This window comes from Podarcis cretensis (assembly GCF_951804945.1).
Source record: "Podarcis cretensis genome assembly, chromosome: 2".
In the NCBI taxonomy this organism is placed as follows: domain Eukaryota; kingdom Metazoa; phylum Chordata; class Lepidosauria; order Squamata; family Lacertidae; genus Podarcis; species Podarcis cretensis.
In genome coordinates this window covers 98,197,593-98,222,871 of record NC_137171.1, presented here as the reverse complement: position 1 = coordinate 98,222,871, position 25,279 = coordinate 98,197,593, and the positions used below count along the sequence as shown (strand labels likewise).

Below are 25,279 nucleotides of genomic sequence, written 5' to 3'. Positions count from 1 at the left end.
TGGGGTATATTGTTGTGTTTATAAAAGAAAACACCCCAAATTTATGTGGTAGCAGTTCAGTCCTTGGCATGTCTACTCAGATGTAAATCCTACCAAATTAAATTAGATCTACTCCCAGGAAAGTGTGTATAGGATTGCCACCCAAGTTATACATAATTGGTTCAATCTAGACTTGGTCATACTTAGAGTAAGATCACTGAAATCAATTGTTGTTAGTTGTGAGTCATTAACAATTTAAGTCCCTTGTAAATTTGGATCCAACCCTATATATTTAATGTTCTTGGGCTTGATAAGTATGCTTTCAAGTACAGTGGTACCTCGGGTTAAGTACTTAATTTGTTCCGGAGGTCCAGACTTAACCTGAAACTGTTCTTAACCTGAAGCACCACTTTAGCTAATGGGGCCTCCTGCTGCTGCCACGCCGCCAGAGCACAATTTCTGTTCTCATCCTGAAGCAAGTTTTTAACCTGAAGCACTATTTCTGGGTTAGCGGAGTCTGTAACCTGAAGCGTATGTAACCTGAAGCATATGTAACCTGAAGCGTATGTAATCCGAGGTACCACTGTAAGCTTTGGCTTGATAAGTATGTGTTTTGCAATGACTTCAAAATATTCCCAAACTTTTCAGTTGATCCAGAGTGAGCTCAGCTCATGAGTAATGGCCTCCTGTTCACTAAAAGCCTGCAATACCAGAGAACCAAGAAAATAGGTGTGGCTAAAGAGCCTCGTGTGAACGGCTGTTTTCACACTATACTTTTAAAAGAACATTTCCCCCTCAAAGGATTATGGGCACTGTAGTTTACCCCTCACAGTTATAATTGCCAGCAACTCTTAACAAACTACCATGCCCAGAATTCTTTGAGGGCGAGCGGGCAGTGAAATATGCTTCAAATATGCTTTAAAGGTATACTGTGTACACAGCTAACAACAGAGAAACAAGGAACGTGAGAAAGACTTGGGGAAGGGCAGTAGTTCAGTGATGGAGCATATATAAGGCTGCTTGCTGTGTTCCTAAGCGTCAGAGCTTGTTGTAATCACTGTCTGATAAATGGATCAAGAGAAAGAGGAGAATAAGAATCACCTCAGTTACACAAGGCACCATCTGCTTCATTCCCACAAAGGTGCTGTTCCTTCTCAAAGGGACCCTTGAGGGCTTGAAAAGAAAGAAGATACCAGGAACCGTGGGGAAATCAGAATCAACACTAGGAATGACTGCACACTTGTCTGTCGCCACACTGTAGTGACTGTATTAATTTTAGAGACGTTTCCTTACAAGAAACATGGGGATGGGAGTTGGGAGATGATCCCTAGGGCTGGGTGTGAGTGGGTGGAGCCTGCCTGGCTGAGAAGGTTCCAGAAGGAAACTAGCATTTGTTGTAAAGTTGCTTAATGACCGCTCCCCACTTAAAACGGGGGGCGCCCTTTGCGTGGACGCGTGCAGCCCTGGATCTGGAGTGGCCCCATCAGCATAGGCTTTGCCTTCCCTCAGGTGGGATACCTGGAGGTCCCTGCCTACCCCAGTGAGTTGTCCAATCCCACCTGGGGGAAGCGTTGCCAGGGAAACCAGGCCAGGTAGGGGGAGGGATTACCTGCCCACACAATAGAGGGTGGATCTTAATTGGTAATCCTCACTTGGCCCACTATGTTATCTCTTGCTTTAAGATATTGACCCTTAACTGGTGTTAAGGGTGTCAGAAATGGGGGCAGCTGAGAATTATGGGCAAGAAGGGCCTCACCCAAAAAACTGCAGCCTGGTCTCAGTCTAGCAACAGAAACACCAGCTTCTACAGCACTAAGGTAACTATGGAGCTTTTACAACCCCCATCCAGCATGGGGATGTTGCAGAAAACGGGAGAAAATTCAGGAAAAGATTTGAACTCTGAGAGCCACAGGGACTGAAGGGAAACCAGATAAAATAAAAATAATACTGTTGCATTTGGTGGGAGAGTAAGCATTGAAGGTTTACTATAACTTCTGGTTTGCAGAAGGAGAAGACATGAAGTTCAGTGCAGTAATGTCAAAAATTGAGGAGTTTTGTTTATCCCCCACAAAGAGAGAATCTGATAGATTTACAGGCATTTAGAGAAGGGGCTAAAGTAAAGCATAATACGCTGCAGAGCTAAAAACCCTTGGGCCTTTGGGAGTCTCTGGTCAGAAACAGGATTATTTGTGGCTTTAGGGAGAACACAATATAAGAAAGGCTGCTGTGTAGAGAACATTTTGCAGTTGAAAGCACTCTCGAGACATATGGAACCACAGAGATGGTGAGGGCCCAAGCAGAAGAACTGAGGTCAGCTGTCCATGCCCTAAGCAAGCAGCCACAGGGACAGGAGATGCTAAATGAAAGAGTGCAGCAGCTTCTTAACAAAGCTCCTGAGGTGAGATATAGGCTTACTGTGGTCAGAAACAGTGTGCTGCGTCTGGGAAGGGCTGCTGCAAGCAAAACCACTTTGCAAAACATTGCTGGTCACAAGTGCTGAAACCCTGTTGTGCAAATGCAGCTGAAGATACATGTTTATCAGGGTGGGAATATTGCGTGTTTTAATGCTCCTATATATTGCCTCAGCTGGTTCCTAGCTCAGGTGCAATTCTGGTATCTCCACTGCAGGATGTGCCATGTATATAATATGACAGGGTAAGAATACAAGAGCATAAAAAGAGCCCCTCCAAATTAAAGGTTTCTCTGGCCCAGCATTCTGTTCTTACAGGGATCACCCAGATGCTCAAGGAAATCTCACAAACAGGACATCACAGCAGTGAAAGAGAATATGAAAGGAGACGAGGTTATTAATTGCAGCTGCAGAGCCTCTGTTAAGTGCAGGAGCTCTCCATTTCTTCTTTTGGGGCGGAGTGTCTTCAGATTGCAAATCTAAGCCCATTCAGTTTAGAACAGGGCAGCCTATTTAACCAAGTAGTTTGTGAGAGAAGAAGAAGAAGAGTTTGGATTTGATATCCCTCTTTATCACTACCCAAAGGAGTCTCAAAGCGGCTAACATTCTCCTTTCCCTTCCTCCCCCACAACAAACACTCTGTGAGGTGAGTGGGGCTGAGAGACTTCAGAGAAGTGTGACTAGCCCAAGGTCACCCAGCAGCTGCATGTGGAGGAGCGGAGACGCGAACCCGGTTCCCCAGATTATGAGTCTACCGCTCTTAACCACTACACCACACTGGCTGGGGAAGGGAGCCTTGAAAAAATATTGAGGCTGTTCCAGTTCTGTTCCCGTTTGCATTCTTAATTTGCTAACCTCAGGAATCCTGAAGGAGTAAATACGAAGAACTCAGATTTTGGGGGTGGTAAGAGAGGGGATCAGAACAGGGCAAAACTAATTACTGCCGCACCCTAACTTTTCAACACAAATGTTTACCGCTAAGCATGACATTTGTATTTCAGCTCATCTAAACTAGGAATCATTTCCATCAGCGGAGCGGGGGGGGGGAGCGTTCCTTGATCTGTGTGCTTGTGAGAGAAGGAGCAGCAGATGTTGAAGCAAAGCGCAAACACCCCTGCCAAGGCTTGCTAAGGATGGGAGTTTATCTAATGTGTAAACAACCACCTGCTGCAAATGAAAAATTGCTCCCCCAGCCACCTGATTAAGACAAACATAACGACGGAGTGAAGCTGAGAGGCAGCTTGATTGGTAATTTCATCAAGACTTCTGAACTGAACATTTATCTAGAAGCAGAACAGTGGGACACGCGCTTGGGAGTGGGAAAACCTTTCTCTCTCCCCCCCTTCCCCCGCTTTCCAACCTGCTTTTTCGCTCAAGGAATAGATTGGTGAAATGACATTTAAGAGACAAAACTTGGAAAGGATTTGAATAGTGAAAATAAACATAATGTTATGAGTTGGGGGGCATGGAGTGCCAGACCCCTCTAATCCCTGGATCCAGGGGGTGTTAAAATCTAATCAAACCTTCTAATTCCTGGATCCAGCACAGGTTCGGTCACTGGAATAGCCTGGCTAGCCTAGTAATGGCTCACTAAAGATGAGATATTAAGGGAACAAAGGGAGTGGCTCTGTGCCAGAGGGGGAATGGGTGGGCTGCCCTCCCTCAATTGTCTCTTACTTAGGCAGGTAGCTGTGTTGTTCTGACGCAGTCGAAATAAATAAAAAATTTGTCCAGTAGCACCTTAGAGACCAACTAAGCTTTCGTGTGCATGCACACTTCTTCAGAAGTGTTCTCTAAGGTGCTACTGGACAATTTGTTTTATTGTCTCTTACTTTGAAAGACAAAAGGTCAGAGTGGGAAGCTGAGCTGTGTGAGCTAGAAGCTGCATGCAAAAGCTGCAGGCCGGAAAGGCAGAGACAGAACCATACCTGATTTCCGCTGGAATCCAAGGCTGTGGCTATGGGAGAAGCAATACCTCTTTGTGGGGTGTTAATGAATCCAAGTAAATGTGTGTGTGCGCACACAAACATTTTTAAAAAATCAAAAAACAGGTTATTAGAAGAGTCAAGAGGCCAAGACAATGATGAAACAAAACATGTTTCTGATGGTGAGATTCAGTAAGGGGTCAAAAACATCTATCTGGAGACTATCACAGCAGGGCCCAGGGGTTCAGTCCCTGAACTCATGGCAGCTTGCAGGGAACTTTACATGAAAGTTACCTCCATAGCATTGTTGTTGTTGTTCAGTTGTGTCTGACTCTTCGTGACCCCACGCCAGGTACTCCTGTCTTCCACTGCCTCCCACAGTTTGGTCAGACTCATGCTGGTAGCTTCGAGAACACTGTGCAACCATCTCGTCCTCTATCGTCCCCTTCTCCTTGTGCCCTCCATCTTTCCCAACACCAGGGTCTTTTCCAGGGAATCTTCTCTTCTCATGAGGTGGCCAAAGTATTGGAGCCTCAGCTTCAGGATCTGTCCTTCCAGTGAGCACTCAGGGCTGATTTCCTTAAGAATGGATCGGTTTGATCTTCTTGCAGTCCATGGGACTCTCAAGAGTCTCCTCCAGCACCATAAGTCAAAAGCATCGGTTCTTCGGCGGTCAGCCTTCTTTATGGTCCAACTCTCACTTCCATACATCGTTACTGGGAAAACCATAGCTTTAACTATATGGACCTTTGTCAGCAAGGTGATGTCTCTAGGTTTGTCATTGCCCTCCATAGCATTATGGATAGGCAATTTTCAGCACGATCTGCCACACATCTGGAGCACATCAGAATGCCCATTCATATCCAGACGTAGATGGGAACGCCCATTGTAGTGTGCAGCCTATTTATAATGACAGATTATTTCAATGTCTGTATGCACAACCGACTTTAAAATTAACACTTGTACACGTGTAGATTTCTGCTTCCCTGCATAGTTCATGTTCTCTGGAGTAGGGTTTGGGTATGTAAATTGCTTTGCAGTGCCAATCCTGTGTAGGATTGTAACCCGTTTTTATAGATCACGAGCTGAACAGCAGGTTGAACTAAGACGTTCAAAGCTCAAATCCATTACTCTAACCACTGGACCTCAAAGAGCCTTGAGCAGGTTTATTTGAAGGGGTAATGATGGTTTCTGCCTCAAGCCCTTAGAGAGCTTGGCTCTCATACACCACAAATCCTGTAGAACATTTGTCAGTGCACTGCAAGTACAAGAAGTGAGAGCAAGGCCAGGGAACAGTAGGCAAATAAAGATCAATACCAGAATAACCAAGATCAATACAGCAAAACTCACTTTTTAATAATTTGCTCAAAAGTATGTGTTCTGTATGATTTGGCAGGCAAGAAAAGATGGGCTTTTGAGAACAGTTCTGCAACACAACCTCTGCCTGTGCTGTATATTTTGTTCAAACAATTGTCTGGATGTGGTAGTTCTCCGTTACATCTGCTGGACAAGGGATTTTGTCTTGCAAGCATAAAACCCCTGGGCATGTGGGCATTTTGCTTATTTGTTTGTTATTTGTTTATTTAACAAAATATACTGCTTGATTGTGACAAAACCTCCATGCAGCTTATAAGTAATGTGAAAATTATCAATGAAAGCAGTTTAAAAAAGGAATATTTTTTATTTAAAAACCCACAAAGCGTTTTAATTAAAATTAAAAAGAGATGTAAGACGTGTGCCTGGATAGGCTTGCCTAAACCAAAATGTTTTAAGCAGATGCCAAAAATAATACAGCAAAGGAAACTGTCAGTAGGCCAGGGGTTCCAAAGTCTAGGTGCTGCTACACTAAACTAATGATGTCTTACATGGAGCGAGCACTGTGTGGCACCTGTAACACTGCCAGTCTTGCAGATCAAAGAGGTCAAGTGGACACATATTGGGTAAATGGAACCCACAAGTAAACTGACCCCAAGCTGTTAAGGGCTTTGTATACCAACACTTTGAACTTGGCCTGGTAATAGTTTGCCAAATCATGCAGAGCTCTGAGCAGAGGTGTCGTATGCTGGCAGGATCTTGCTCTTTTGCAGTAATCCAGTCTTGGAAGTAGCCGGTGCCTGAACTATTGTGGTCAAGGTCCTCTGCTCCAGGAAAGGTCGTACCTGTCAAAGCTGGTAAATATTTCAGTATGGCACACTTATATTTGGTTGGGCCATAGTGATGGGAAGGTGGAAAACAAAGTTGAGAAGTGAAATAAAGCAACTGGAGATCATAGCTTCCTGCATTAGGGTTAGGATGTACGTAAAGTAGCAGTATACTCAGAGGGAATAAGGGATGGGAGTCTGATCCAGAAAACCCCATAAGCCTCTGGGATATAGATACCAATGGAAATCAAATTTCTGCTGAACACAAAGCTTAGTGCATAAAAATTAATCAAGTACTACAATGACTCGCTTTATTCATAATACTTAATGGTCATGTAATAGGCATTTTTATTCAGCAGTTAAAGTTCATAAGTGCAGGTTTTACATGTAGAAAGGTATTATGCTGATGGTTTAATTACACACCTTTTTGCACACCAAAAGGAAATGGATTCTGCAGCTTTCATAATTAAAGAAGGACTTTGGAGGGGAAATGAACTTTACAGTAAGCAGCCTATCACCTGATTTTTATCATGTGTTTTTGTTTTGCGTCGAGCAATTCAAAACCTCATTCTACAAATGTTAAAGCCATAAACGGGAGCCAGGAAGCGCCAGGAGGGTGGTTTGATTGTGATAGCCATTCCAACTGTATTCTTAAGACTTTACAAAGCAACCATAAACGTGCAGCATGGGTCTCACGCATGATCAGATGGATTCCCAAAGAATTATGTACATTAAGATTGGGCCTGCCTGTACTCTGAAAGTGGGTGGGCAAAAATGAGCGGGGGGGGGGGAATTAACTGGACATTTCATGCATAAGATCATTCCAATTAAAATATTAAGCAGCCTATATTATGGCAGGGCTACTCAGAGGAATGGAAAATGTCCCACACTTCCACAGAAGGCTGAGAGGAAGCCTGTCTAATACCCCGGTCAGGGAACTAGAGAAGAATGGCATTGTCTCTCTAAAAACAAGAACAGAAGAGTAACAGGAAACTCCTGAGTCCACTCAGATACAACAAAGTCTAGTGCCACCTAGTGACTAGACTTTAGAATCACACTATCCACACATCTGTCCCATTTTATTTAAAGAAGCAGCAAATAATCAGCCCTATTGAAACATATATTATTTCAAGATAGAATTAATCTCAGAAGCTTCCAAATAACTTGACCTGAGTGAAGGCTCATCTGGTTGGCATCTGTCTGCCTTGGGAGACAGTGGAAGACTGCACCTCCGGGGGTGAAGACAAACTGTTGGAGAGTTACAGTGCCTGATGTGGCTGGGGAGAAATGTTTTGTTGCCCCTTGGGGAGATGGTGTACAGTTGTGCACCACAGTGTTTCATCTATTATGTGCCCATCAGAGTAATAACATTTTTGTCTGCCTTGCAAGATGGCTCAGGCAAGTTGGCTCAGGTGGTAGATGGACTTGGGTTCTCAGGTGCTATTTGGACGTTTGACAGTTGTACCTTTTCAGGAGTAGGAAGAAGAAGTTGCCAGCTTTTGTTAAGTAAGGAAAGGTGTGTGCCTGAATATGGATGTCTAGAATATAGAAGTTTACTGCTACCATTGGGACATCCCTGCTTCTTATTGAAGCTACCTAATACTGTGTCATAAGGACGCGGGTGGCGCTGCGGTCTAAACCACTGAGCCTAAGGCTTGCCGATCGGAAGGGCGGCGGTTCGAATCCCCGTGACGGGGTGAGCTCCCGTTACTCAGTCCCTGCTCCTGCCAACCTAGTAGTTTGAAAGCACGTCAAAGTGCAAGTAGATAAATAAGTACCGCTCTGGCGGGAAGATAAACAGCGTTTCCATGCGCTGCTCTGGTTTCGCCGAAGTGGCTAAGTCATGCTGGCCACATGACCTGGAAAAACTGTCTGCGGACAAACGTCAGCTCCCTCGGCCAATAAAGCGAGATGAGTGCCGCAACCCCAGAGTCGTTTGCGACTGAACTTAACTCTCAGGGGTCCTTTGCCTTTTCTTTTTTTTTAATACTGAGTCAGACCTTTGGTTTATTTAGCACAATATAGCTTCCCAGTATGAACATACCCAGGCGCTTAGATCTCCTTCTGAGACTCTTCTTCAGGTCACCCTCCGAGAATGGTGACAAGGGAGAGAGCTTCCCGTCTCTGGAATGCTCTCCCCAGTGAGGTACGCTTAACACCTTCATTGACATTTTTTTGGTGCCATTCAAATACTTATATTTGCTCCAAAGCTTTTGAGACTAAGGTAATATTTTGTTTCTAGTGTGCTGCCCAAGCTTCCTGTGACTATTACGGTGGCTGTTTTTTTCTGTTTTTATATGATATTTTTATATTTATGTTTTAAATTATTATGATAATTATTGATTGAGTTTCTATAACACTGGCCCGGTTTAAAAGGCCATAGGTTGTTTAATCATCCAAAGACCTGAGAGAAGAGGAATGTTTTTGCCTGACCCCTAAATATATGTAACGAAGGCGCCAGGCAAGCTTTCCTGGGGAGAGCAGTCCACAAGTGGGGAGCCACCACAGAAAAGGCCTGTTTTGGGATTGCTGCCCTCTGGGCCTCTTGTGGAGGAGGCACATGAAGAAGAAATGTGTTGTAAGTCACTTAGAGACCTCCAGGTAGCAAGAAACTAACAAGTCTATATAATAATAATAATTGCCCCCCACACAGAGACCTCTTGGCAGGGTTGGTAGGAGGAATATGAGCTAAGAGTATGGAATCTGATCCTGGAGAATGACCCAGTGGCTTGGGAGCTGCAGATTGGAATTCTGCATGCTAAGAATCCAAGAACTGGATCCATAAGCAGAAGCCAGGATAGTAGTATAATTATTTATTATTATTTATTATTATTATTAATTGTTATAATTTATTATTATTAACCAGGCCTTTTTCCATCTGGAACTTGCAGGAACTCAGTTTCAACACCTCAATCATCCACCATTGCCATTCTAAGAGAACAAGAGAGGTGTTCATGGTTTGTTCGGGTTAGCGCTGCTGTTGAGCTATCACTTTTCATGTGAGAAAAGTTTTTGAGAACCATTGAGCCTGAGGATTCCCCAACCCTGGTAAACTTCGTTAGAAGTATTTTTCCAATTTTTATTAGTGGTTTTATTGCAGTGCTTTATCTGCTCGTGTTAGTCGGAAAAATAGCTTTAAATATTGAAGTGGTAATTAATGAATCTTTTATGTTGCAAATCAAACATTTTCATCTAAGCAGTAGCAGAGAAAGAAAAGAGGATTTAAAATATAATTGTTTCTGTAGCTTCCCTTCCTGGGTTGAATGCTTTTTACCCTTTGTTATTTCATTGGAATATTTTTTTTTTTTTTGCTTTATTTTATCTGTGGTGCACTACCTCTTATCACTAGGTATTTGTTGCTTTCCCTCTCCCTGCCCCCCCCCCCCCCCGCCTGCCCTGGTTCAATATTTCTTACTCTGCCTTCGCCAGAGACATTCCTAAGTAGATGGAAAGTCTTTGAATGTGGAATTTTCGCATGAGTGCAAAATAATAAAAAGCATGTGTGTATTAAAAAGAGATCAGCTTAATGGGAAATGAGCATTGGGTTCCATTAATATTCTATTACAGTGAAAATCATATTTAATAAATTTTCTCCAGATTTTTTTTTTTAACTGTATTTTTCTCTGTTGCCCGCCAATCTAAAGAAAACATTGTACATGATACATTTGATTTATGTTGAGTAAATAACCTGCACCGCTCCGCTTAGGGGAGAAGGGAGAAAGTTTTTTTCAAAAAAAAAAATTAGCATAGAAGTCTTCAAATGCATTCCAGACTATAACATGAGGTTAATTTCCACATGCAGAAGTGATGTGTTTTGTAAAGCAAAAGGGCCTTTTTATAAACAGTATTTTTGTTGGGAGTGTTGTTGGCTTTTTAAAAAAAAAGTATTTATGGGATCCAGCATTATATGAAAAGAGCTGTGATTTATCCAGCGGAAGCGTGAAATTAATATGGCCCTGAAGTAATCACTCCCCACGTAATGTTATTGTTTTGGAATACCAGAGCATCATCTATTGTGTGAGCGTCCCATCCAACCAATTATGTGCCTGGTTTGTGCACATGTGCAGCTCCTCACAGAATACTGCCCCGCAGTCAAAAATGGCAGGAGTAAGATTGGCTTCCCACACAGTTAGGTAGCAACTTCACCTATCTGCAAGTGAGGGAGGTGGCCTGTGTATACCAGTGAGGATGCAGCTTGGCAGGGACTGGGTGCAATGCATATGCCTATCTGGATATGTATTCCCCATTAACCGTTGAGCTGCGTGGGTGCCAGGTTGTACACAGGCAGAAATGTGCAGCCACATACAAGCAAAGGGATGCGGGTGGCACTATGGGTTAAACCACAGAGCCTAGGACTTGCCAATCAGAAGGTCGGCGGTTTGAATCCTCGCGATGGGGTAAGCTCCCGTTGCTCGGTCCCTGCTCCTGCCAACCTAGCAGTTCGAAAGCACATCAGAGTGCAAGTAGATAAATAGGTACCGCTCCAGCGGGAAGGTAAACGGTGTTTCCGTGCGCTGCTCTGGTTCGCCAGAAGTGGCTTAGTCCTGCTGGCCACATGACCTGGAAGCTGTATGCTGGCGCCCTCTACCAATAAAGCGAGACGAGCGCCGCAACCCCATAGTCGGCCACAACTGGACCTAATGGACAGGGGTCCCTTTACTTTACCTATACAAGCAAAATGCCTTATGCCTTCAATATCACCCAGTCTAGATGTTACACTCACCGCAGGGAGAAGCCTACACATTGCCCACAGCAGCTTAATCATTCTGTGCAAGTCATCATAGGAGCCAGAGCTGTTACTGTGAGCTTCATTCTGAGGTATCTGAAGAAGTGTGCATGCACACGAAAGCTCATACCAAGAACTAACTTAGTTGGTCTTTAAGGTGCTACTGGAAGGAATTTTTTTATTTTGTTTTGACTATGGCAGACCAACACGGCTACCTATCTGTAACTGTGAGCTTCATTGTCTGCAGTCCACAGCGGTGGTGTTTGCTGGCAACGGCTGAGAAACTCAAAGCATGATAGAGACATAGTAAGCAGCCATATACTGAATGAGACCATGGATCCAGCTAGCCTAGTACTACTGTCAACACTGGCTGATAGCGACTCCCCAATGCTTTTAGGCCTCCCTGGAGACGCCAGAGATTGAACCTGGGATCTTTTGCATGCATCCCTGAGCTACGACCCTTTTCCCTTGAGAAGCCACGACCAATAAATTATATGGACAGCAGCAGGACAGGGTGCAACTCAACACAGGAGTGAAGTTCTTTAGAGCTAGTGTAATGTCTAGACCAGGGGCATAGAAAGTGGTGCCCTTGTGATGATGTGGACCACAGTTCCCAGTAGTCCCAGCCAGTATGTCCTCTTGTCAAGGATGATGGGAGCTGCATTTGGAGGATACCATATTGGCTACCCCAAGTCTGTTCATACTTGCTTGCATGCTCACTCACAGTTATGGATGTGCACACACAGCAGTAGCAACAACTCCCATGTTTTCCTCATGACAACCATTATGAAGTGATTAATTATTGCCATTTTAAAGATGGGGATCTGAGGCTTAGGGGGAAAAGAGACTCGCCCAAGTTAACATGGCAAGTCAGTGCTGCAACTAAGATTTCAAACTATACCCTGGTCTAAAAAGCAGTGTGAGGATGGCACCACTTGTTCTTTAAAGTCAAAGCTCTGTTTCTTTGGGCCTTTTCTAAGGAAGCGGGTGCTTTGAGCCAGAGCAGCATTGTCTGTTAGCTTCCCTTGCCTTTTCTCATACATACAAAACGATTGACGCAGCCCTGATCATACGCCACAGTAGCTGACCCTTGTTGTTCCCTGACCCTAATTAATATTAGACTCTCTGACATTTATGTATCAGAGCCAGAAGCTAAACAGGAAACAATTTATGTCACCTAAAGCTTTTTAACAAATCGATGCAACTATTTGTAATTGCTTGTTTCACAAGATTAAAAGTGCTTAGGCCTGATCTTCGCGCACCCGTTTTGTGGCCAACATGACCTGGGCTTCTGTTATAAAACAGGAGTGTTGGTGATCAGCACCTATTTCCATCAAGCAATCCATATTGCTAATATTTCTGGAATTTTAATGTAGTTACAATTTATAGCCAATCAAATGTGGCTACCTAAATTGCTGTTGCTAGTAGACAGTTTAACTGTCTTTATTAATTACAGTATAATTTAATGTTTGAGTACAGGCACTTGTGTTGGTCATTTTTACAGCTAAAGCAGTTATGTGCCTTATGACGAACCATTTTAGCATTTTCAATGGAAATTTGCTAAAATGATGAGTGATAAAACCATCAAACTCTGGTAAATAATGGTTATTGCTTTGAGTGGAATTAATCTTTGAAAGGACAGTTACCTTCAAATTAGCATTAGAACTTGAAGACAAAATGGTTTTCCGACTTCTGTGATTACATCCAAATAAACATGATTGCTGCATTATGCACACAGAGTCGGTATCGCCAGATGATTTTGCAAAAGTGTTCCTTGCCATTCAGACGTGTGTGGATGAATCCTTACATTTATGCTCATTTTACAATTTACAGTGTATATGTTTTGAATTTAAACAAAGGAATCTTAGGTGTGCTCTTGTGCTAAGGAACAAATCTTGCTTGCCACCACCACTCCCTAGATGACATAAAAGCTGTGCGTTGTCCCTCAGCATCCCAGCTACAATAGTGAGATGATAACACTGATATACCTTTCAGGGTTATTGCATAAGTCAGTAAAATAATGCGCTTGAACTGCTTTTCAAAGCTCTAGAACTGTCATTTTGCATATAAACGCGCGTGCGTGCGCGCGCACACACACACACACACAATGGGCTAATGTCACCCACTCAACATAATAATAAGTAGTAGTTGTGGTCACTTTCTTAGAATGCATTCCTTTGTGTTAAAGTAACATTTTAAAGTATTTAAGGAATCGAGCATTAATCTATGTAGGGCTGAAAGCTTTAAGCTTTGCACTGCAATCCAGTGCATACCTACCGAGAAGCAAGTCCCGGTCTTATCTATTTCGTTATGCCATTTCTAGACCACCCAAAGTCATCTGGGCGGTTCACAAAAATCAGTTAAAATGCACAAATACAATACAATGCAATCAATAAACACAGAACCAGCACAAGCATTACCAAAACAGCATAAAAGCAGACCAGGATGAAATTTATGAAAAACCCCACCCGCAAAAAGCAAAGAGAAAGCAATTTCACTTTATTATTTCATCAAAGAGCTAAAAGACTGATATACCATGCTTTTTTAAAATCAGTTGACATCCATAGTTATTTGGTGGGGACTCCTAGGATTTATTTTTTTTTAAAAAAAAGAAGTGTGAGGCTAATAATTATTTGCTTTTATTTTTGGATTATGATGTGTGCGGGGAGAGGTTTATTTTATGGGCTAGGTGTTTGAAGCCTTGAACATTTTGCTGCAGCTTTTGTTGTTCATTCTGAAATTTGCTTTTGACCATTTTGAGAGGTAGCTTTAACGTGTCAGCTCTTTATACATATGGTCAGGTACAAAAAAATGGTTTTTGTTTATTGCTTTCTGATATTAACGTAGTTGTTCAGATTCTGGCAGAAATCTATAGTACACGCTGGCGCTGATTTTAAAGAACAGAAAGTAGTTAATTATTTAGAGTAAAATGATATGGCTATTTGACACATATGGAGATAAATGAGATTGTAAAATAAAGAGCTTGTGAATAGGTTGGGGTTTGTGTCTGTCTGTTTCGGATGAGTAGTTTCAGTATAGCTGATTAATTTGGTTGTGTGTGAGGCCCAGGAACTTAGCATTATTTAATTTTGTGTTGGCCACGTGGGCCCTGATCCAGAGCAGTGTGCGTGTTCTGCTGCAACTTTGCATTTGCATTCTTTTGTACTCTTGCAACAGCTGGTCGCCATTGGTGTTAGCTTTGACATTGTTGGTCAAAGGAAAGACGAGCCTACAAACAGGTGTACATTGTCACAAGCTGATGCCTTTGAGGTCATGTTGATGATTAGGTTGATGTCATGCTCATGAGTTCTGGCAGGAGACAAACCACAAACCCCAGTTCTCATCTAACAGTAAACCAAACCATGGCTTCACTCATGATAGTGTAACAGCAAAGGGAGTGGTGAAGGAGCAAAGTGGCCACGATTTTCTAACAGTGCACCATTCATACTTATTAGGGTTAGTGTTACATGCATATCAATTATTATGTTGGTCATGCTTTCAATAATAATAATAATAATAATAATAATTTATTATTTATACCCCGCCCATCTGGCTGGGCCTCCCCAGCCACTCTGGGCGGCTTCCATAGAAAGCAAAAATACAGTAAAATATCACACGTTAAAAACTTCCCTGAAGATGTCTTCCCTTAAGATGTCTTCTGAATGTCAGGTAGTTGTTTATTGCTTTGACATCTGCTGGAAGGGCGTTCCACAGGGCAGGCGCCACTACCGAGAAGGCCCTCTGCCTGGTTCCCTGTAGCTTTGCTTCTCGCAATGAGGGAACAGCCAGAAGGCCCTCGGCGCTGGACCTCAGCGTCCGGGCAGAATGATGGGGGTGGAGACGCTCCTTCAGGTATACTGGACCGAGGCCGTTTAGGGCTTTAAAGGTCAGCACCAACACTTTGAAAAAACACCCAGTAAGGAATTTCCGTATCCTTTAACTGAGGCTTCCACCAATAGCATTTTGTCTTTGTTCAGGATCGTCTACCAATTCTAGTTTCTGACTCTTAAGCACTTCCATCTTTCTACTTGCTGCAGTGTTTCTTCATGCTGCTCATAGTATGTTTTCATAAGTTATTCTTCCATAAGCACAGAAGAAGAAATGCACCGGACTGCATTTCAGTCTTTAGACCTGAATCGGAGCCTCACTTCAGTTTCCTGAAGGTTCAGATGTCTCCCCACTGAATGCCTATATAGCATTGGATGCCCTGTGCACCAGGGCAGCTGTCAAAGCAGGGAAGTGAAACCTTCACCCCATTTGGTACGTAGAGGGGGGAATCCAAATCCCCAGCAAAGACCCTGTTGCCCCAAGAGTTCTTGGTGAGGATTGGATATGCCCCCAGCAGCTGTTTTTGAGGAAACACTCTTTATTTCCCCTCATTGTAAGTCAGTGCCGAGGGACCGGCTTTTGGAGTTGCTATCTTCTAATCCGTCGTCTGCACTGCTGTTGCATTATTTGCTTTCAGAAGTACATAAGATCCTGGCTAAGTTACACTGACGTTATCTCAGCACTAGCTGTAACAAGAGGAGTGTTCTTCCCAGTTGCGGCAACGTAAGGATTAAAGGGAGCTAAGTAAATAAATAAGAGTAGCAAATACTTAGATTTATGCTGTTCATCGCAGTACCAAAGTCAATGAAAACAGCGTGGTGTTCCACAATAATGGTACCGCGATCTGGATATGTTAATTTAGTGCTTCGTTAGCTCGAAATTGTGTGTTGAGTCTTCAGGAGCAATCATTTATGATTTCATATAGCTCATTCCACATCATTTCAATTATGCAAAGGATCAACAAGCTAGTTGTGCATCCATTTCAGACAACGAAAAGCGAAGTTTTAGTCCCAAGGACATGGCTGAAATCTGCTGGAATTCAGTTAGTCCCTGGTTCGCGTGCCCAGGCTTCTCATATTCTCGGGTTCAACAGAACCACAGGGTGAGTTACTCAAGCCGTTGTGGGCTTGAAAGGAGAAAGGCAGGAGAGTGGTGGTTTTTCTGTTAGAGAAAAGGGAGAACACCATGCGTGAGCTGAAGGGCAGCAGCCAATAGAGCTGTCATTCACCTGAACTAAGGTGTCAATATGTGTAATTAAACCATGTTTCTTAAAGGCATGACAGCCTCCACCAAGTCTTGCTTCTCAGTGGGAACATAACCCTGGATGAGTGCCGGGAACCCTCTGGAATCTCATGCACTGCTTGGCAGAGATGTAACAATATCCCAACCAAGATAGCTTTTGGGGAATGGAGAGGGCAATCACCAATGAAGCCCACCACTCCTCCCCCCGTCTAAGCCAATACTGCACAACTCTATGTCATGATGCAGAGCTGGCACAGATGACGTTATGGAGGGGGAAATGGTTTCTATGAAAGTGGAACTGGTGGTGGCAAAAAGAGCTGGTTTTGTTGGTCCTCTGCCCCACTTCACACCTTCCCTTTCAGCCCACCTATAGATGCTGAAGAGAACGTATAAGCATGTATTCTACCAAAGGGGAATTCAGTTTACTTAGGAATATGCAAAGGTATGACAGGTCAGACTACTTGTCAGTCTAGCCCAGTATCATCTACTTTGACTGGCAGCAACTTCCTGTGGGCTCACCTGCTCCTATTAACTGGAGGCACCAGAGACAGAACCTTGGGATCTTCGATGTGCCAAGCATGTGCTCTGCCTTGATGTTGTAGCTGAGGCATAGGCAAACTCAGCCCTCCAGATGTTTTGGGACTACAACTCCCATCATCCCTGACCACTGGCCCTGTTACCTAAGGATGATGGGAGTTGTAGTCCCAAAACATCTGGAGGGCCGAGTTTGCCTATGCCTGTTGTAGCTAAACCCAGGAGTGGAGAGCGTTGATAATGTAGCATTATGAACGCTGCAGGGTTATGGTCTTCTATAGACAAATTTACTTTACTCACTGTATTGCAACTGACAGGTGAAATAAATTGAGTATTTTCTCCCTAGATATACATAGTGTAAAATACACTATTTGTGAAAAAAGTTAAAATCTACTATAAGGAATGAAAGGAAGGAAGATAGATCTAGGACGGTTTCCCAGTATTATTGTAGTCATAAAGGTGCATTACCTATTAATTTCTGCTAATAACATTGCTGTTACATCAGCTGATGAAAAATCAATAATAGTTCAATACGCTATTGACATCAATTAACATAACTTTCCCCATCCATTTAATGTTATGATAGAGTATTTTTATAAAATCATTTCTACTAATTCAAGCATTTATCATTATATGCAAAAAGATTGCTTGATGAGAATATTATAGACGGTGCATGTTTTTGACATTAGCATTTTATTTGGATGACTAATCTTGCAGATGTGAAATTTTAATGAATTATTCATGAAAATGCTTTTCACTGAAATTTTAGTTCCTGCTATTGCTAGTTATTAAGCACTTTTTTATTTTCCTTGATGTAGAAGATAAACGTATGCTTACTCAAAGAGAGGTGGGAGGACTGTACTCCCTCCTTACAATTTGCCTGTAGGGACAATGATGCTCTTTAAGAGTGGCCTAATGTATTGGCCATCGAGTTTTGCAAAGCATCTGTGTTTCTTAAGTGAAGGACTTATGCCAAAACCAATGGTACTGAAATCAATGGAACTGCTGTGAGCTCACAGCATGACTCTTCAACTTCATTAATCTGAATGGCCTGTGGGAAACTCGTAAGATGCACATAATCAGAAGATCAGATAAACAGGAGCGAAGGAGCTGTTTGCACAGAGTAACTCTTGACTTGGCATGTTGATAGTGACTTTGGATCCAAAATTGTCCTTCTGCATGAAAGGGCATCTGCTGGCGTTAGTGGAGGAGCATTGTGTGAGAAGTGAACCCAAATCCAGAGAGACTGGCTGCCGACCATGACTGGTTGCTGCTTTGAACCCAAGCTTGCTGGAGCTATGAGAGGAGCCACTCTTGAGATGTAATGTTCTCCTTTGAAGGTGTCAGGTGCAAATATGTGTAATCGTATTACTTAAAGACACTAGTCTCCACTGTGCCTCAATTTCCCAATGGAGAAACCACCCTGGTTAAGTGGCAAGACCCCTGGAATCTCTTTCTACCGCTTGGCAGAGATTAGGGTGTCTTGTAATAGTACCATGCTAATGCTGAAAAGTCCCACACCAAGGTTCATTCATATATATGGCCTAAGGTGTGTGTGTTTTTTGCTGTCAGTTTGTTCTGGGCTTGCATGAATAACAGAAGTATTTGCCTTCACAATGTGACAATTTGGAAAAGCTTTACGAGTTAGCCAGTTGCACTTCAATTTTGTTTTACTGCATTTGTTTGTTCCTTTTTTACTCTTTCAGGGTAAATCCATAAATAGTTCCCAGGTTTTACAAGGGTAACAGCGGGTCTTTTAAGTAGGCAGCTTAGGATGGCACCGAGTTCATTGGGATTTGCACCAAGGAAAATGTGAAAAGGATCATGGTCTAAGTGATGGTTTTGATCGTATTTTCTCAGTAGGTGGGTACAGAGTCTGCATGGTTAGTGAAGTTTGGTTTTAAGGCGGTGACTTGATTAAAAACTGGCACCTTCACCCACTGTATTCCTTCCCGACATGGAAACAAAAATTTGCCTGTGCCAGTGAAGGATAACACCTCCCATTAAAACTATGAATGGCTGGAAGGCTCCTGCTGATGAACTTCCAAGGGTACAAGTAGACATAGGTGTGGTATATTTGAGTGCAGCACCAGCATACAGGAAAAGCAAAAAACACATGGCCCATGGCAACAAATATCACCAGTGTGAACAACCAGCACTTTTATTGCATTAGAGAATGCTATAATGTCAGTAATAAGTACTGACTACACAACATTTTATTGTCTGCATCAACAGACATGGAATGATGGAATTACAGTTGATGTAAGGAATGAGTTTCTTGTATGCCTCAAAAACCAAACCAAAACAAAAAAAGGGGAATCTTGTTACTGGCAGCACATACACATGAAGAACCATGCTAACAGTCTGGACTGTACCATTTTCATCAAGGCTTTTGGGAAGGAGATATCCTGTTACTAACTCTGGGCCTGTTTAAAAACGTGGAACGGGTCTGCAAATGTAACTCTCAAGACTTTTAAGAATGATAAATTAGTTTTCCGCGACATCTAAAAAGTATGTTAAGCAAAAAAGATACCAAAACCTTCCAAAAGAGTTTAAACACATTCTCCATGCTATAAGGAACGTAGCTTGTCAGCATTCTGAAAACTACAACAGTTCAAAATTATTTTTTAAAACTTTGATATATTTTTATATATATATTTATATATAAAATATCTAATGATCTGTATTATTCGTAGATTCATACCCCCTCCCCATCTCCTCCTTCTCCCACCCCTGATAAGCTGATCATGGGCGCTATGGCTGGGTTCTCCTAAAGGAGAATCAAACATTTTTATTTATTGTATTTCCTTACTGAAGTTTAACATAAGCCTTGATTCTTTCCCCCCACCATTTTCTTCTGCCCCTGGTCAAATGTAGAAATCCAGCAGGTTTTAAGCATTTGAACTGCGTTGTCCCAATCCAGAGAAGGGATGAGCTTTACACAAAAAGAGGGTTGTGGCTATGGAACTCTTTCTACTGTCGGTGCAAGAAGTTGCTAAGAGTACCCGCTGCATCCAGCCCTTAGGGGTACATGCAGGGTATTCATTTCCGTCTAGAGGTCTGCAAATGCAGCAGAAAGCTGCAGACACGTTGCTGCATTTGGAGCCTATGTGGGGAGGAAGACTTTCCCCTCTTACATCCCCGCCTCCTGCTCTGGAACAGGTGATCAGAGCTGACAGCTGAGCTCAGCTGGGGGAGGGAAGAGAGCTCAGTCAGTTCCATGGAGAGGTTTTTATTTTGTGTGTGTGTGTATGTATGGATAAGGTAGGCTTCGACTCTCATTCCTGACAGTGGTTTACCTGTACTACTTTCATAATGTACGCTTTTCTTTTGAGAGAGAAAATAAAATAAAAACAGAGCATGTAACAAATTGTCTTTACATCTTGGCACCTTGTAAAGTATTTCTTTTTTTTTATACAAAAGTTCAATAATTTTTGACACTCTCCATTATTAATCACTACTTCACTGATAAAACTTTGAAAGTGTGACCTTGGAAATTCATCATGCAAAGTATTTACTGCAGGAGGAGAAAACATTTTTTTGAAACAACTTTTCCCCGCCCCTTAAGACAGCCAGAAATAGGCAGTGGTAGGGAAATAACAGAAGGGGCAGGGAAAGTATTTAAAATGAAAACAAAACAGCATAACAGCAACAACAGCAACAACAAAAAAACCTGTACAAAAATGATTTGATCCATAACAGGGGGGGTTGGGGTGTTGGGAATCATTTGTCATCTATGTTACATTTTAGAAGCCAGAAGGAAGGGGGGGGGGGGAATCTGCCAAAACCAAAACAAAGAGTTTGGGATTTTCTCCCACATGTCAGCAAATGTCATCCAATAGTCTTAAAGCAAGGATAACTAAATAAAATATATGTGCAGCATATTCTGCAATTCCATTACATACAGTAGGATTTTTTCCCCAAAGCATTTTTTAAAAGTATAGTTTATATAAAGCAGTTGCACAAAAAGCAAAGGGTGTTTTAACAGGTATGCATTTATTCCTTTTGAGGAATGATATTTTTTTTTATTAAAAAAGGACCTTCTCCCTCCCCCCCCATTTCTTTCCCCTGCCGCCCCATCCCACCCACCAAAAGACAAAAAGGATCACAGAGACACATTGGGCTATATATGTACAACATAATAAACCCCACCCTATAGGAACAATTGTTATTATTGAAAGGGACACAGAATCAGAAATTTGTAAAAAATAGCAAAGTTTGCTTGATGTAAAGCCTGAGATTTTTCTCTTGGTTCTTCTGCAGGACAGTGATACCTGCAAGATACGGGAAGTTTAATTTTTTATTATTTCATTTTCTCTTTTATTATTTTGCTACAGTCTTTAGACTATGCATGCAAGACATATAACTAAGTGCAACTGAGTGAAATGTAGTTTTTTTTTTAAAAAAAATTACTCATTCCCTAACAGTTTGAACTGAGGTATGCGTACTAACAGTTTCTCATGCTGTTATCTTTACTCGTCTAGCTACACATGCTGAGAATGAACTAATCTACCAGATTTTTATCCCCTTTTGGAATACCAAGCTAACCAGCAAAACCACTCAGTTTTGAAGCACAGGGATCGCTTCTTGTGATCCCCCCTGGCCATCTCCTGCATGCCGTGGCGCTGCCTGAATACGGATTGTTTCCAAAATGTTTCAAATGACCACAGACTGCCCTCCTTTAAATTAAAACAAAATCAGAAAAGGGGGGTGGGTGGGAAGTTGTGTTTTTATATATTTCACTGTCAGTAAAGGATGCAGCAACTTGCATCCAGTTGAAGTTAATGGCAAAAATCTCCCATTGACTTGAATGGTACCAAAGTTTACAAGGGGACAGGAGTGTTATTCTGCGTGGAAGATGCTGACCAAATTTCAAAGGGGAAAAAAAACCCCAAACACAACAACAGTCACAATCACTCTAAGGTCCTGTGCACAGATTAAAGCAAATTAAACAGAAATTGCCTTGCAATTTGCTTTTAACAAAAGTGAATAGGATTTGCAAGGCCGGAGACCGAACAAAAGGTTAGAAAATAAAATTCTTGAGATACTATTATATGGTTCAGTTTAAGTTGCGAGAGTTCTTCTGAATATTACGTAAGCATCTCCTTTGTTTTGCAGGAAAATTAGACTACTCTCCTGTTTTCTCAGGATGAAATGCTGTCCTTACATGCTCCCTTCACTTAATACTGTTCCATAGCTTTAGCCTTAAAAGGTCTTTCTTTACAGAAATACATTTGGTCCCTGTAAAGAAACAAAAAAATAAAAAAAATAAAACGAAACAACAACAACTTTGGTTCAGCAATCTACTTGGTCTTCTAACTTAGACTCTAATAAAGGAGCAGTTTCCCTTCTCAGGTTAGCCATAGCCCGTATCTTGACATTTGCTTCTAAATTCTTTCACCTCCTTTGATCAACAATAAGAGGATATTTGGCTTCATAAGATAAAGCATATAACAGAGAACATAATTTACCTTTGTGTAATATCTTTGGTAATTTTAGGGGGAAAGGTACAAAAGTAGAATATAAATTAAAAAAAACAGAAAGGTGTTTGAAATTAAAAAGCTATAGTCCGACATAAATAAGTGAGTTACGGAGAAGTGGCTGGAGAATGGAAAGTGTTTAGATGTGCAGTGATCAATGGGTACCAATGTTCTAACAGCAGCTGCCTGCCCGCATTTGCTTTGAAGAATGCTGCAACTTGCAACAGTGCTAATTCACCCACAGGTTTCAAGTTGTCAGTTTCTGATACTGGTTGGTGTAGTATTGTGTAATGTTCTTAACTGCAGTTTGCAGAGTTAAAATTATTAACACTTTACAACTAGTGGGCCTTCCCTAGAAATTGAATCCAAAACCTAAATTATATTTAAGCTGATGGATACCACCAGTCAATTCTCAAACTGTTTAATCTGTTTAACCACGTATAATGCTCCCATAATGCCCACTTTCGAACGTGAATCGAAAATACGTATAGGCAGATTGGTATTTTAGATCTTCCAGAAGCATTCAATGTCCCAGAAACTCAGGTTAAAAGGCTAAGAGCTTTCCACGGTTATATTCATTTCTGACATAATAAAACCCTGTATGGTGTATGTTCAGTGTTTTTTGTGCTGTTAAAAGTTTGTGTTACTAAATATTTACCATTACTGCAAAAAAAGAAATGAAAGCCCAGAAACAAAACTCTGAACAATGATAACAACATACACTGCTCTGTAGAATGAATTTGCACCGCATCCTATATACTGTTTTGTGCTGGTTTGCCTTTCATTCTCAATTCTTGCAACTACCTTTCTTTCTGATCCAATATATCTTTGCACACGGTTACAGCAGCTTTTGAAACCTTTTTCTTTTTTTGGGGGGGGGGTGAGGAGTGGGAATATAGCCCAAACTGGAATGTTTTCCATAGCTAAAGAAAACATGATGGCATCTGAAGGAAACTGGAATGAATGGTAGAAAAAGAACTACAAACAATTCCAAGGACATTCAGCTTTGTATAATAAAAACACCTATTAACATTCATCACAAAAGTACAGAAAACATTTAAGCCTCAAAAGGCTCTGGCCAGTTGAGGCCTGAGGTCAGAACTTAAAATGGTGTAGGAGAAGTAGGGGGGAAATCAAAGTTATGCACTAAAAAAATTGGGAGAATTTTCTTTTAACCCCTCTTCAGTACACACACACACTTATGCACGCACACATGTAGATGCACGTGTGCGCACACGCACACGACTTCCCCATCCCAAATGGAAGCAAAGAAAGAAAAAGTGAAGGCAGTGATAATCAACATGCGATACTGTGCAAATATTGTCCATTGGAATCCTCAAAATCTGGGCAAAGGCTTGATCTGCAATTATGTGTACATGCTCAGCTTGATGTCTTCGGTGTCCCAAATTGGAAGAATTGCAGTCCAAAGTCTGCTGCCAAATTGTGGATAAATGAATTGGTTGAACAAATTTACAACACTGATGTTGACTGTGAGAGGGAATCCCAAGTACCAAACAAGTCCATCCAATGCACAGAGTACAAATTCCTTTGTTTTGTTTTTTTCAACAAAAAGTAGAAAAATCAAAAATACTCCCAAATGGGATACTTGATGGCACTAAGAGTTAACGTACTTTATAGCTGTCAAAATGGACCAAGTGTTTCCTCCAGACTGTACAATAATGGGGAGAGATTTCACAGCTAATTTTAAAGTATATGTTTTTTTTTCCTCCCTCCCCGTGATCTTCATTTGCAGGATCACATCACAGACATATTCATTCAATGTCCTCATTTACATTTTCGTCTTCATAATCTCTGTCGTGGTCAAACTCTGGACTGTGATTGGCTGTTGTCACTAAGGACAGCGGGCCTTCATTTTCATCTGGATCTAATGGTTCTTCTTTAACATGCACCGGGTGCCTGTGAACGTAAGAAAAGGAAAGAGAAAATGTTGGTGAGCAATTAATTACTTTAAAAAAACAACAACCCTGTTTGGGTTAGATAAAGTGACCCACAATTCAAAAAGGTTATTCAGTTCTTTAGAATAAAGCACCTATTTTTGTATAATTAAAACACCTATCATTTTACAGCAACTGGAGTTGTTTTTTCAAAGGTTTCTGAGAACCTGGAAATACAATCTCTCCTACCAAACGAGGAAGATGACAAAGGGGGGGAGAGACCCTAAGGTTCTTGAAACTCTCCCCCTTTTTAATGGTTGATATGGTGCACAGCTCTCCCCCCCCCACCTGTTTTTTCACAAATACATGTCACATTGTGAATCTTAGTTTGGCTGCAAAGGGCAACGGGAGAGTGGGGGTAGAGAAATCCTAAGAACGCCAAGATTCAATAGAAAACAAAACCAGGAAGCAAGCCTTTGCTTCTTTAAGGTTTCTTCGTGGGATTTAGGGAAAATGCTCTCGAGTGACACATTAGCTTGATTAATACAATCTTCGGAAAAATAAATGAAATAAGCATCTGTAAAGCAAAACAGTGGTTTATCAGCCCACTGAGCTTCTGGAGGCTGGGCTAATCATCGGTTACTGTGTGTTCTGCTTCTCTAGTTAACATGCAGAACCTGTGAGGCAAGTCTCCAGAGGACGACCCCAAGTGAGGTTCTATCATTAATCAACTTCAAGCAAACACAGCAAAGAGACACCATGATACATGCTTTAAACTCCAAATTAATGCATATTTTTACAAACTGTCAATAAGGGAAGAAAAGCCCTGCCAGGAAACACAAACGGAGAGGAAAAGGCTCGCTCAACACAACAATATGATAAGAAAGCAGAGTCCTAATGAGAATAATAACACTGTCAGCTGTAAACAAGGCAGAACATGATCCTCAGCTCGTGGTGGGCACTAAGGATGCACTAAAGAGATGAGATCTGCCAAATTTCTCATTATAGAATAGCACGTGAATAACCCATGGGGGAACAAGGGTTGATTATACAAAACGGGCATGATAACAATTGAAAAATGTTGTCCGTAAATCATATTCACAACAACCCCTTTACAAA

At 41.8% G+C, this 25,279-nt stretch overlaps 1 protein-coding gene and 1 long non-coding RNA gene across 20 annotated transcripts in view; one reads left to right on the top strand and one right to left on the bottom strand.

The window, feature by feature from the left end:
• The first annotated feature begins 1,642 nt into the window (after positions 1-1,642).
• On the top strand, positions 1,643-22,059 carry LOC307209183. 2 transcript variants are annotated; one of them, XR_013835389.1, is made up of 3 exons: positions 1,643-1,796; positions 2,179-2,377; positions 21,049-22,059. It is a non-coding gene; the product is annotated as an uncharacterized lncRNA (long non-coding RNA). The 2 variants fall into 2 exon arrangements; XR_013835390.1 differs by lacking the exon at positions 21,049-22,059 and adding an exon at positions 5,711-5,849.
• The window catches only part of FOXP1 (forkhead box P1), a 549,153-nt gene continuing 542,797 nt past the window's right edge, over positions 18,924-25,279 (bottom strand). For all 18 annotated transcript variants that reach the window (XM_079961999.1, XM_079962007.1, XM_079962010.1 and 15 more), the window contains one exon: positions 18,924-24,182. In XM_079961999.1, the coding sequence (XP_079818125.1) occupies positions 24,038-24,182 (145 nt within the window). In that variant the 3' untranslated portion in view covers positions 18,924-24,037. The remainder of the gene's footprint in view (positions 24,183-25,279) is intronic.